Raw genomic sequence first — 13,377 nt, forward strand, 5'->3', positions numbered from 1 at the left:
AGCACGTGAGCCCTAGTAGGCGGGGCTGTGAGCTGGGGGCGGGGCTGTGAGCTGGGGGCGGGGCTGTGAGCTGGGGGCGGGGCTGTGAGCTGGGGGCGGGGCTGTGAGCTGGGGGCGGGGCTGTGAGCTGGGGGCGGGGCTGTGAGCTGGGGGCGGGGCTGTGAGCTGGGGGCGGGGCTGTGAGCTGGGGGCGGGGCTGTGAGCTGGGGGCGGGGCTGTGAGCTGGGGGCGGGGCTGTGAGCTGGGGGCGGGGCTGTGAGCTGGGGGCGGGGCTGTGAGCTGGGGGCGGGCTGTGAGCTGGGGGCGGGGCTGTGAGCTGGGGGCGGGGCTGTGAGCTGGGGCGGGGCTGTGAGCTGGGGGCGGGGCTGTGAGCTGGGGGCGGGGCTGTGAGCTGGGGGCGGGGCTGTGAGCTGGGGGCGGGGCTGTGAGCTGGGGGCGGGGCTGTGAGCTGGGGGCGGGGCTGTGAGCTGGGGGCGGGGCTGTGAGCTGGGGGCGGGGCTGGGGCGAGGGAGGAACCACAGACCAGGGAACAATTTCCCAAAGTTAGTTTAATGGCGGCTCAGATCCCAAACCTTAAATAATTATCTGCACAAACACATTAACACTAAATTTCCTTTCAACATAAAATTTCTTTTATAAAGTTTCTTTTAACATAAATATAAAAATCTTTCAAACAGAATGGCTCAATAACTGAACTTAAATAAGTTTATTCCTGACAATAACGCCTCACTCACTCATCCGTCTGTCTGTGTTAGTAAAGCCACACAAAGGTGCTCGTGTGCAGAGGTGTGCCTTATCAATATAAAAGTCACACCTTCCTGTCCTGCCTTCGTTTCTAACAAATAAGCTAAACATGTTCAATGGTCAATAGTTTGTAGCAAAAGTAAGTCATTTGCAGAGCCTCGCAATCTCTTGTAAACAAAGTTCTCAGAGCTTCAGACGGTTAGTGTGATTGTTGTGTGGGTCTGACACTCGAGTCCTGGGAGGCTGCAAGCACGCGGGAATCACTGCTCAGCCTAGGCACATGTTGCTGAAATCAAGTTCCTTAAAATCATTACAGCAACATCCTGCGGGTTAGAAGCTTTTACTATGTCGGGGGGAGGGGGGGGGGCGAAGAGTTGCTGTGGCAGCTCAATGTGCCACTCTTTTCCCAAAGTGCATGCTTTAGTGAATTGGGGAATGGCAGCTTCCTGTAAGTGGGATAGTTCACTCTGTGGCCAGTGCTTGCTGGAGCTCAGCCTCGCTCAGTAACAGTCTGACGTCGGTCAGGAGGTCCAGGACTGCATATTTTTGAGCATCTCTGCGAAGGCCTCTCTGGATGGAGCTGCCACATTTCTCAGTGAGTCTTCGATCCTGCTGCACAGACTGAAGGATTTCAGGTCGAGCCAGATGAAGCCAAAATGATCCTCATCGAACAAGATGAAAAGGCCCGGAGTCCGCTCAGGGCTGGTGAAGCCGTGACCGGCGATCAGACCCGTCCCGTAAAAACTGCCAACAAAACCAGACATTAATGACAATCATAGTAATCCTTGCATTTCATGTAGCCCGTTATGTCAAAATGTCTTAAAGCCTTCACAGTAAACACAATATTGTTTAGTGTAGTGACTATGAATTTGTAGACAAACCCAACATCCAATCTCCACACAGCCAGAAGTGACCAATGTAACTGAAGGATTGTTGGCCAGCCACGAGGAGAAACTCCCTTTGAATAGTGTTAAGGGATCTTTTAATGTTACCCTGAACAGGCAGGTGGGACCTTGGTTTAACCTCCCATCCATAGGACGGTCCCTCCAACAACGCAGCACTTCCTCACCACGGTGCTAGAATATCAGCCTGAACCATGAGCTCAAAGTCTGGTCTAAATGGAGCAGGCACCAAAGCAGCCTCCTGTCTCTTTAACAGGGGGCTGCGCTCTGCTGCCACAGTATCTCTCAGTCCCTTCCCTTTAGGCCAACATGAGGCTGTTTACCAAGTGCGACACATCCTTGGATACATCTCATTCCGAGCCAGGACTCCCACAGGAAGTACGAAGGGCTGGCCAGCAGACACCACTCCCTCTGCCATCCCTGCTCCCGCGCCCACTGTGCCCGTCTTGCTGCTGGTCTCCTCAGGTGTCGATCCAAGCTTCGGTTGCTCCATGCTGTTGTGTGTGGTCTGCAGATCCTCCACGCTGCGCTGGGCATTCTCCTGCCAGTGTTCCCGGGGGTCAGGGCTTTGCTGTGCCTGTTGATGAATTTCCAGCACAATTCGTGACAACTCCTCAAAGTTGCGGAGCTGCTCGATGTCCGGTAGCCTCACTGGGCGGGTCATGTCGATGTGCAGCGTCAGTTGTCCCGCGGGCACATTTGGGTCTCCCTGAAACACACATGTTCAGCACAGCAGGAGGTTACATTAGGCTGTGGTGTCCATCCCCAGACACCCTCATTTACATCACTTTCCAGCTCTTTCCTGCCCTCTCTTACTCCTCAGGTGTCACTCAGTTCCTTTTGAACAAGTGTAAAGCAGTCAAACTGCTGTGCATCCTCAACTGTCTTATCTTCCCCACATCCAAGCCATGACCTACTCTGCCTTCCCTCAACTCGGTAACATCGCCCGACTCCGCCACTACCTCACCCTTCAGGCCGCCGAAACCCTTGTTCATGCCTTCATCATCTCCAGGCTGACTATGCAAACGCCCTGCGTGTCAGTCTTCCCAACACCTCCCTCTCCAGGCTGCAGATAATCCAGAACTTTGCAGCCCGTGTCCTCCCCTGCACCAAACTCCATGACCCCATCTCCCCCACTCTCGCCCAACTCCATTAGCTCCCCATCCTTCAGAGGGTCCAGTTCAAGATTCTGGTCTTCACCTACAAAGCCCTCCATGGCCTCGCCCCACCCTACCTCTGCAACCTCCTAACCCCCTACCAACCCGCCCGCTCCCTCCGCTCAGTCGGCTCTGGCTGCTCCACGTCCCCTGACCCACCCACCCCACCATTGGCAGGAGAGCCTTCAGCCATTCTGCCCCCAACCTCCGGAATTCCATCCCTCAGTCACTCTGCCTCGCCCCCTCCTTAGCCTCCTTTTAAGTCCCTCCTCTTCAACCATGCCATCGGCCACCCCCTTTCCCCTCCCTTCCCTTCTCCCCCCTGACCCGAGCTCGGGTCTGAAATGCTGTACACTGTCCAGCGCCTTGGGACGTCCTCCCAACGTGAAAGGCGCTATACAAATATAATCTTGTTGTTGTTATAACGAGCTGCGTTAGTGCTGATTGTGTGTAGTACTCGTTCACTGTTGTTAAGCACTCTGAGACCTTTCCCGTGTAAAGGATACAATATAAATGCAAGTTGTTGTTGTCTCCCTGTCCAGGCTCACACCATTTCTAATCCTAACTATAATGTTCTGAACTGATCAGGACCACAGGTTGTACAAACGTGAACACATTATCGGATAATCAGTGAACATAGGAAATGATTGGGTTGGCTGGCTGCTTGTGTTATGAAGCAGACTCCTTCCTGCTCGATGCACCGACAGATCATCATTTCCCTGTAATCCACAGGATGCAATAAAAACACACCGTGATTTTGGTGACTTTGAGGTGAGTCCCGTGAAAGCTCAGCATAACGATCTCCAGCCCATGGCTCCCATACGTCCCTTTAAACAGGCCAGGGGGTATCAGATCCTCTGGGCTGGGCACCGGCAAATAGATCCTGCGATATGTCAAGCAGTTACTGAAACAAACAAGCAAACAGGCATTAGGACACCTCAACTAGTCCAGCCTACCATCCAGTAACAGCTAGTCATTGCATCTGGTCACATACAGTACTTTTCCCCACACACAACAGGCACCCACCCCCAGCCGTATCCAGTACTGCAGACTCTCCTGGCAAACAACTAGACTAGACACCACCACCAGAGGGTGGGCTCAATCCACTTTTCCTTTGCACAGCATATCACTTTGGGACCAGCTCAGCCCCAAGGAGTCCCCACTTACCTCCCCCACTCCAGGTCAGTCAATGGGTTGGTATGACAATAATGGAAGAAGGCTTCAGTCAAACTTATTCAGATCAAAATGACCCAGATTTCTGCAGCTCTCTCTCAATCACACAAGGATTCCTGCAGGTTCCCAAACAAGCATCTCTTCTGACATACGACCGGAGTCATTACAGCAAGTTGCTTCAATGGCCAGAGGCTATGGGATGCTGGTCTCGGGATGAAACACTCACTCATATTGACTGGTGTAGATGAACTTCATCAGGATGAGCTCCTGCATGTGCTCATGGAAGATATCTTCGAGGGTACGACCCCACTCCTCCGCCAGCCACGTCCTGAACTCCTGCCAATGGAGACACAACAGAGCCTCATAGCTAGTTCTCAGTCAGACATTGCTCATAGGCACTCTGCGACCAGGGCAGGCCTGGGCAGAGCTGGGCGGAGCTGTTCAGGTATGGGCAGGGCAGTGTGTGTGGTGCAGCTGGCAGTGTGTGGTGTTGGTATGGCTGGCAGCATGTGGTGTCGATGTGGCTGGCAGTGTGTCTGGCGTCGATGTGGCTTTCAGTGTGTCTGGCGTCGATGTGGCTGGCAGTGTGTGTGGTGTTGATGTGGCTGACAGTGTGTATGGTGTTGATGTGGCTGACAGTGTGTGTGGTGTTGATGTGGCTGGCAATGTGTGTGGTGTTGATGTGGCTGGCAATGTGTGTGGTGTTGATGTGGCTGGCAGCATGTGGTGTTGATGTGGCTGGCAGTGTGTGTGGTGTTGATATGTGTGAGGTCACATCATTATCAGGGCCACAGGATTCTGCCCCAGTGACAAATTAATCTGATGGACTAACCTCCTGCCGGCCGCCAGCCATTCGATGGTGATCTGTTTGGTTACACTTGGTGGAAAACTCATCCTTTTTTACAATCTACAAAAGCAAAGACTTGTTCACACGGCATCCCACAGAGCAAGCTAACCCTCCTTCCCAAATACACACACCCCCTCTCCCACCCCCCCAAACATACACACAGCACTTCCCTCCCACCAAACATAAGCGCACCCACACACAGCCCCTTCCCCCCAATATACACGCACCCACACACAGCCTCCCCTCCCCCAAACATACATACACAGCCTCTTCTTCCGCCCCCCAAACTTACACACACACCCACAGCCTCTCCCCCACCAAACATACACACACAAGTTGTTAAGAACTCAATTCCACTATATTGTTCTGCCTCTTAGTTCAGTGTCAATGAGGCCCCATGTCGGAGCCTCCCCTCCGCCCGAGGCGGAGGCAGAGCAGTGACACAGCCCCAGGTGCAGTAGGAATCGAGGCCAGATACGCAATTACAATCTCATTGTCTTACCTGGACATCCCCTCTGTGTGAGCCCTTGTGGCCGTACATGCACTCCACCTCTGCCTGGTGCTTTTCCCACAAGTGAATTCGGAACAAAGGTTTGCACCGCATGGTGTCATTGACTTGGGGGTCGTGAGGGGGGAGATACATCCAGCCGATAATAAACAGGCCATCCACCTGCGGTACAACAGGAAACCCAGTGAGACACGCGAGAACCACATAGCACTACTACTTCCCTGCCCCTCTGCCCCCTCCCTACCCCCCCTCTGCCCCCTCCCTACCCCCCACTGCCCCCTCCCTACCCCCCCACTGCCCCCTCCTTATCCCCTCTGCCCCCTCCCTACCCCCCACTGCCCCCTCCCTATACATGTGTGTGTCTAAGTATGTGTACGTGTGTGTCTGCGTAGTGTATGTGTATATGTTTGTGTATGTGTGTATATATGTGTGTGTGGGTGGGGGGGAAATCACTCACCACCACATTAAGTAGTCCCCCATAGGGACCGATGTCCGGTTGCCACAGGCCCAGAATGTGTCTGTAAGGATGTAACACTGCAACAAACCACAGACTCACAGTCAACATTGACTATAAACTCTGCACTTGGGTACATGAATCCCCCTTGTTATACAGGTTTAATTAGGGGAGTGACAAACAGAGTAGCTATAGATTTTTATTGAAACACTGAAGCATGAAATTAGGAGCTGCCTGTTACTGAAGTTTTCCTCAAAGACAAACACTGTCCATGCGACAAGCAGCTACACCTTCTATTCAGCACAGAGCAGCCAGACAAGACACATGTTGGCATGAAGGAGAAGAGAAAAAAATGACAGAGCGAAAGAGACAATAAACAAACAAGAGTGAGATAGACATAGTAAAGGAAAGCAGGAGATAGAGTCAAAGAGTGTCAATGAGAGAGAGAGTCAGTGAGAGTCAATTTGTGAGAGAGAGAATTGGTGAGAGAAAGAAAGGATGATCTCCAGTGGCAAAAGGCAGAATATCTGAGACATTGAGGTGAGAGATCTCCAGACAACAACAACAACAAGGTTACATTTGTATAGCGCCTTTCATGTCGGGAGGAGTACAGATTTCAGACCCGAGCTGGGGTCGGGGGGGGGGGGGGAGGGGGTGGCCGATGGCATGGTCGAAGAGGAGGGTCTTGAGTCAGGACTTGGAGGAGGCTAAAGAGGGGGCGAGGCGGAGTGACTGGGGGGTGGAATTCCAGAGATTGGGGGCAGAATGGCTGAAGGCTCTTCTGTCAATGGTGGGGCAGGTGGGTTGGGGGACGTAGAGCAGGCCGGAGCTGACTGAGCGGAGGGAGCGGGCGGGTTGGTAGGGGGTTAGGAGGTCGCAGAGGTAGGGTGGGGCGAGGCCATGGAGGGCTTTGTATGTGAGGACCAGGACAGAAGAACAAAGCCTTGTTATAATGTTTACACCCAGGCCAGGCCCATGCCAGAAGGTCACAGATCCACACTTAACTGCAAGAGAAAAATGTCTCAAACATTGGCCATATCTGATATAAAAGACGCAGCAGAAACTAGCTTCCTGCACATACAGGTGCCAACGATGTGCCTCTCACACCAGCACTTCCTGACCTGCCATGTGCCACATACCCACTTTCTTTGGGACTGATGCACCAGTGACCTAAGCTTTCCCACATTAACTCATTAACTTGCAGCCTGATCACACTGACCAGAGTTTATTCCTCAGGAGCAGGTAAAGCAAAGTGCTAGCAGCAAGACATGGCCCAGGAGCACTGCCCAGAGCCAGTACGTCCCCAGCTCTGGGCCTAAATCAACAAAGAGAGCAGAAGGAGAGACACACCAGGCACTGCTCCAGTCAGGCTCACACATACAGCGAGTGTAAACATCCCGATAATCCACATTCTCAGTCAGGAAGCAGCTTCACAAACCTCCCTGTTGTGACTCGAGGATTAAAACTTAAACTGACACGTCAGTCAGACCAACTACTCTCATTCCAATTTTAATATAACTTTTCTTCATGTATTTATCCAATTCTTTGTAGCTGCTGTAATGGACTCGGAACTAATGGCACAGATTCCAGCTAAAAATCTATCAATTTTCCCACTTGTCTTTTTCAGCTTGAGGCATTGGGCAGAAAATGTGTGTGACACACGATCAGTCCTGCGTTACGCTTTTCCAGCAGTGAATGTGAGGACGGAGGACGGTAGGAGAGAGTGTCCCTCTCTGTCCTGAGATCAGCAGCTCTGTGCGCCCAGTCCGAGACGGGGCTGTCTTTGAAGCAGGAGATTTGAGGCGACACAGTACCAATGCCACGCAGTGACAGCGCTAATCTGCTCAGATTGGGATCAAAACGTTAGATTTTCCTTTATCAAAGACTTTGTACGGAAACAATGGATACGCTGACAGGCAATCGGGAGCTTTCCTACTCACGTTTAACGTACAGATCCCGACACGCGATCCCGGCCGTCTCCAAACTGCGCAGATTCTCAGAAACTCCATATTCTGCAATAAAGCCATTCAGTGAGTCAGTGAGGCCCGACCTGAGCACACGGCCCCATTCCTGGGAGCAGCCACCCAGGGGGGGGGGTTGTGCACCCGGGGGGGGGTTGTGCACCCGGGGGGGGGGTTGTGCAATCGGGGGGGGTTGTGCACCCGGGGGGTGTTGTGCACCCGGGGGGGGTTTGTGCACCCGGGGGGGGGGTTGTGCACCCGGGGGGGGGGGGGGGTTGTGCACCCGGGGGGGGTTTGTGCACCCGGGGGGGGGTTCGGCACCCGGGGGGGGATTGTGCACCCGGGGGGGGGGGGGGGGGGGGGGTTGTGCACCCGGGGGGGGGTTGTGCACCCGGAGACCAAATGTGTCAACGATAACACGAGAGGCCCCGCCTCTCCCCCGGAGCCCCGCCTCTCCCCCGGAGCCCCGCCTCTCCCCCGGAGCCCCGCCTCTCCCCCGGAGCCCCGCCTCTCCCCCGGAGCCCCGCCTCTCCCCCGGAGCCCCGCCTCTCCCCCGGAGCCCCGCCTCTCCCCGGAGCCCCGCCTCTCCCCCGGAGCCCCGCCTCTCCCCCGGAGCCCCGCCTCTCCCCCGGAGCCCCGCCTCTCCCCCGGAGCCCCGCCTCTCCCCCGGAGCCCCGCCTCTCCCCGGGTCAGGCCTCACCCCAGCGGCAGCGCCGCCGCCAGATGGTGTCTGTGCTCAGGATTTGCTGGAATTCCCTGCAGGCGGCGGCCAAGCGCGGCAGCCACACGCCGGGCAGGTAGGAGAAGATGTGGACCAGCAGCTCGGGGGGCAACTCCAGCACGTGCCGGGGCCCCGGGGGCCGGGCCGGAGGCGGGGCTGCGAGCGGGAGGCCCCGGGGAGAGCGCGGGGCCGGGACCGCGGCCCGAGAAGCTGCCGCTGCCCTCTCCATGGCCGCCATCAGCCGCCGCACTGCGCCTGCGCACACTCACACACGTGATACATACGTGACGCCCCCACACACAGTGTCACACACACACACTGACCCCCACACACACACACTGACCCCCACACACACACACTGTGACCCCCTCCACACACACACACACTGTGACCCCCTCCACACACACACACACTGACCCCCACACACACACACTGACCCCCTCCCACACACACACTGACCCCCACACACACACACTGACCCCCTCCCACACACACACTGACCCCCACACACACACACTGACCCCCCCACACACACACTGTGACCCCCTCCACACACACACACACTGACCCCCACACACAGTGTCACACACACACTGACCCCCTCCACACACACTGACCCCCACACACACACACACACTGACCCCCTCCACACACACACACACTGACCCCCTCCCACACACACACACTGACCCCCTTCACACACACACACACTGACCCCCACACACACACACACTGACCCCCACCCACACACACACTGACCCCCACACACACACACTGACCCCCACACACACACACTGTGACCCCCTCCACACACACACACACTGACCCCCACACACAGTGTCACACACACACTGACCCCCTCCACACACACTGACCCCCACACACACACACACACTGACCCCCTCCACACACACACACTGACCCCCTCCCACACACACACACTGACCCCCTTCACACACACACACACTGACCCCCCCACACACACACACACTGACCCCCTCACACACACACACACTGACCCCCCCACACACACACACACTGACCCCCACACACACACACTGACCCCCTCCACACACACACACCACTGCCCCTCCACACACACACCACTGACCCTCCACACACACACACACTGACCCACACACACACTGACCCCCACACACACACACTGACCCCTCCCACACACACACTGACCCCCACACACACACACTGACCCCCTCCCACACACACACTGACCCCCCCCCCCCACACACACTGACCCCTCCCACACACACACTGACCCCCCCCCCCACACACACTGACCCCCCCACACACACACACTGACCCCCTTCACACACACACACACTGTGACCCCTCCCACACACACACTGACCCCCACACACACTGACTCCCCCCCACACACACACTGACCCCCCCCCCACACACTGACCCCTCCCACACACACACTGACCCCCCCCCACACACTCTGACCCCCCCACACACACACACTGACCCCCTTCACACACACACACTGTGACCCCCTCCACACACACACTGACCCCCCCACACACACACACTGACCCCCCTCCCACACACACACTGACCCCCCCACACACACTGACCCCCCCGCCACACACACTGACCCCCTCCCACACACACTGACCCCCCCACACACACACTGACCCCCTCCCCACACACCCTGACCCCCTCACACACCCTAACCCCCTCACACACCCTGACCCCCTCACACACCCTGACCCCCTCACACACACACTGACCCCCCCCCACACACACTAACCCCCTCCCACACACCCTGACCCCCCCACACACACACACTGACCCCCTCCCACACACACTGACCCCCCCCCACACACACACAGACCCCCCACACACACCCTGACCCCCTCCCACACACACTGACCACCCCACACACACACTGACCCCACCCCACACACACTGACCCCCTCCCACACACACTGACCCCCCCCACACACACTGCCCCCCCCTCCCACACACACACACACACACTGCCCCCCTCCCACACACACACTGACCCCCCCACACACACACACACATTGACCCCCCCCCACACACACACTGACCCCCGCACACAGTGTCACACGCTGACACTGACCCTCACACACACACACACTGACCCCCACACACACAGTCTCACACGCTGACACTGACCCCCCCCACACACACAGTGTCACACGCTGACAATGACCTCCTCACACACACACTGACCCCCCCACACACACACACTGACCCCCACACACACACTGAACCCCCCCACACACACACTGACCGCCCCCCACACACACACTGACCGCCCCCCACACACACACACTGACCCCCCCCACACACACACACTGACCCCCCCTACACACACACTGACCCTCACACACACACACACACTGACCCCCCCCACACACGGTGTCACACGCTGACACGGACCTTCACACACACACACTGACCCCCCCACACACACAGTGTCACACGCTGACACTGACCCCCCCACACACTCACTGATCCCCCCCACACACTCACTGACCCCCCCCACACACACACTGACCCCCACACACACCCTGACTCCCCCACACACTCACTGACCCCCACACACACACTGACCCCCCCCACACACTCACTGATCCCCCCCCACACACACACTGACCCCCACACACACCCTGACTCCCCCACACACTCACTGACCCCCCCACACACACACTGACCCCCCCACACACTCACTGACCCCCCCACACACACTGACCCCCCCCACACACACACTGATCCCCCCCCACACACACACTGATCCCCCCCCACACACACCCTGACCCCCCACACACACCCTGACCCCCCACACACACCCCGACTCCCCCACACACTCACTGACCCTCCCCCCACACACACACTGACCCTCCCCACACACACACTGACCCCCACACACACCTCGACTCCCCCACACACTCACTGACCCCCCACACACACACTGACCCCCCACACACTCACTGACCCCCCCACACTCACTGACCCCCCCACACACACTCACTGATCCCCCCCCACACACTCACTGATCCCCCCCCACACACACCCTGACCCCCCACACACACCCTGACCCCCCACACACACCTCGACTCCCCCACACACTCACTGACCCCCCCCACACACACCCTGACCCCCCACACACACACTCACTGATCCCCCACCCACACACTCACTGACCCTCCCCCCCATATACACTGACCCTTTGCCCCCCACACACACACAGACCTTCACACACATACACACAGTGACACACACACTGACCCTCATATTGACCCGCACATACCGGACTTGTGTCTCACAATCACTCTTCACTGAAACACTGAGGAAAACACATTAAAACATTCACAGCCGCAGAATAAAACTGCGCCGCCACTCATTGGCGCACTCCTCGTTCACCTCAATCTCACTGTCAGAGTTAAAATGAATCCTTTATTATACTGTAAGTTGCTGTAATGTTCTGAGACCCTCTCTCCTGGTGTTCCCGGAGTGACGCGGTGACCGTCTGCTTTCTGGGGACCATTCGCTGTGCTGATGGGATGACGTGTGGGCAGTCGGGGCTGAGGTCCGGGAGCGGAGCGGAGCGGAGCCTTCACTTCCCCTTCGAGCCGCTCATTGCAGCGGATAAAGGCGATGGTCTGTGCGGCTCTGGAACTCTCACTCCACCTGTTGGCCACGAGCTGTAACTACACGCTGAGCAGTGACTCCACACAGAGCGGCGAGTGTGTGTGTGTGTGGAACGAATGTGCGAAGGAAACGACGAGGCAGATTATGTCGGCAAATTCAACTGCGAATTAGTTAGCTATTTTATCAAATAAATTAATAGCATGAACGACGAAGTAGTCCAGGATCGTGTTTTTTTCTAAGACCAGTTGGCCAGTTCCTATATAGATATATATGTGACCCCAGTGAGAAGGCATTTTAGACGGATTCTGACCTCCCTAACATGTCAATGTAAAACGAGTGTGTGGTATGTAGGGTACTGTGGGAGGACAGGGTGCGGCAGGTCTGCATTCTGCTGCCCTGTTGCTGGGCTGCACATTTTCCTGGGTCAAGGACTCCAGCTGTCCTACTCTGGTCCCAGTGGGATGAGTTAACACCAACATGTGCAGACAGCTGAGAGGTTCAACAATGGAGCCGCAGATACCAGAGTTCCGATGATATTTTCATGTATGTATTTGGTTTCAGCTATGGTTAAAACCGCTCCATGTGGGATGGCTCAAATCTCCATCCTCTTCTCCCAGGCAGCAAGTAACCCGGCACCATTTTACAGAATCCACTGGCTTCAAGAGAGAGCAGGAACCAGAATACATCAATGCCCCCCCTCCCCCCCACAGACCCCTTTCCAAGACACCGACCCCCCCCCCCCCCCCCCCCCCCCCCCCCCCATAGACAATCCTCCCCACACACACACACACACAAACCTTCCCGAGACTCTTTCCCCTCAGCACAGGATGTTGTTTGATCAGCCGATGACCACGTGTGGAAACCCATCACTGCTTAAGAGGATCGAACCAAACAGCATTCCATCGAGTCACGGAAAATGCTGACTAGAAATGGAATACTCACTCTCTCCCAGAGGGATGCACCCTCCTTGTTTAATTCTGGAGAGTATTTAGGTGCAGGTTTGGGACCACGGCCAAGTGTGCATTGGGGATAACTGCTGGAGTCCAAACAGTTAAAACCACATAGCTTGCCCATCGATATCGCTGTCTGGCAAGGATCCTGCTACTTGTCCAGTTAGGACTACCTTACTGTTAGGGTTAACAGGAGCCCAGTGGCAAGAGGGGCGATTGACTGGGAAACCTGGGGATGGGGGATTATTGCCTTCTGGAAGCTCCGGCCACGGTTTTAGGGGGAGCTTTTCCTCCTCACTGACTCACTGCGTGGAA

The 13,377-nt window shown here is 56.4% G+C and overlaps 1 protein-coding gene across 2 annotated transcripts; it reads right to left on the minus strand.

Annotated features, from left to right (window-relative positions):
- Window positions 1-530: 530 nt before the first annotated feature.
- On the minus strand, window positions 531-7,846 carry fbxo31 (F-box protein 31). Of its 2 annotated transcripts, XM_007907935.2 has the most exons (8): window positions 7,726-7,846; window positions 5,789-5,865; window positions 5,326-5,493; window positions 4,809-4,883; window positions 4,203-4,312; window positions 3,554-3,707; window positions 1,970-2,355; window positions 531-1,488 (listed from the first exon to the last, which is right to left on the minus strand). In XM_007907935.2, the coding sequence occupies exons 3-8, from the start codon at window positions 5,464-5,466 to the stop codon at window positions 1,266-1,268; spliced, it is 1,089 nt and encodes a 362-aa protein (XP_007906126.1). In that variant the 5' UTR covers window positions 5,467-5,493; window positions 5,789-5,865; window positions 7,726-7,846; the 3' UTR covers window positions 531-1,265. The 2 variants fall into 2 exon arrangements, with proteins under 2 accessions (XP_007906126.1, XP_042196415.1); XM_042340481.1 differs by lacking the exon at window positions 7,726-7,846 and having other exon boundaries at window positions 5,789-6,162.
- Between the last annotated feature and the right edge of the window lie 5,531 nt (window positions 7,847-13,377).

Source organism: Callorhinchus milii, unplaced genomic scaffold, assembly GCF_018977255.1.
Source record: "Callorhinchus milii isolate IMCB2004 unplaced genomic scaffold, IMCB_Cmil_1.0 Scaffold14, whole genome shotgun sequence".
NCBI classification, from domain to species: domain Eukaryota; kingdom Metazoa; phylum Chordata; class Chondrichthyes; order Chimaeriformes; family Callorhinchidae; genus Callorhinchus; species Callorhinchus milii.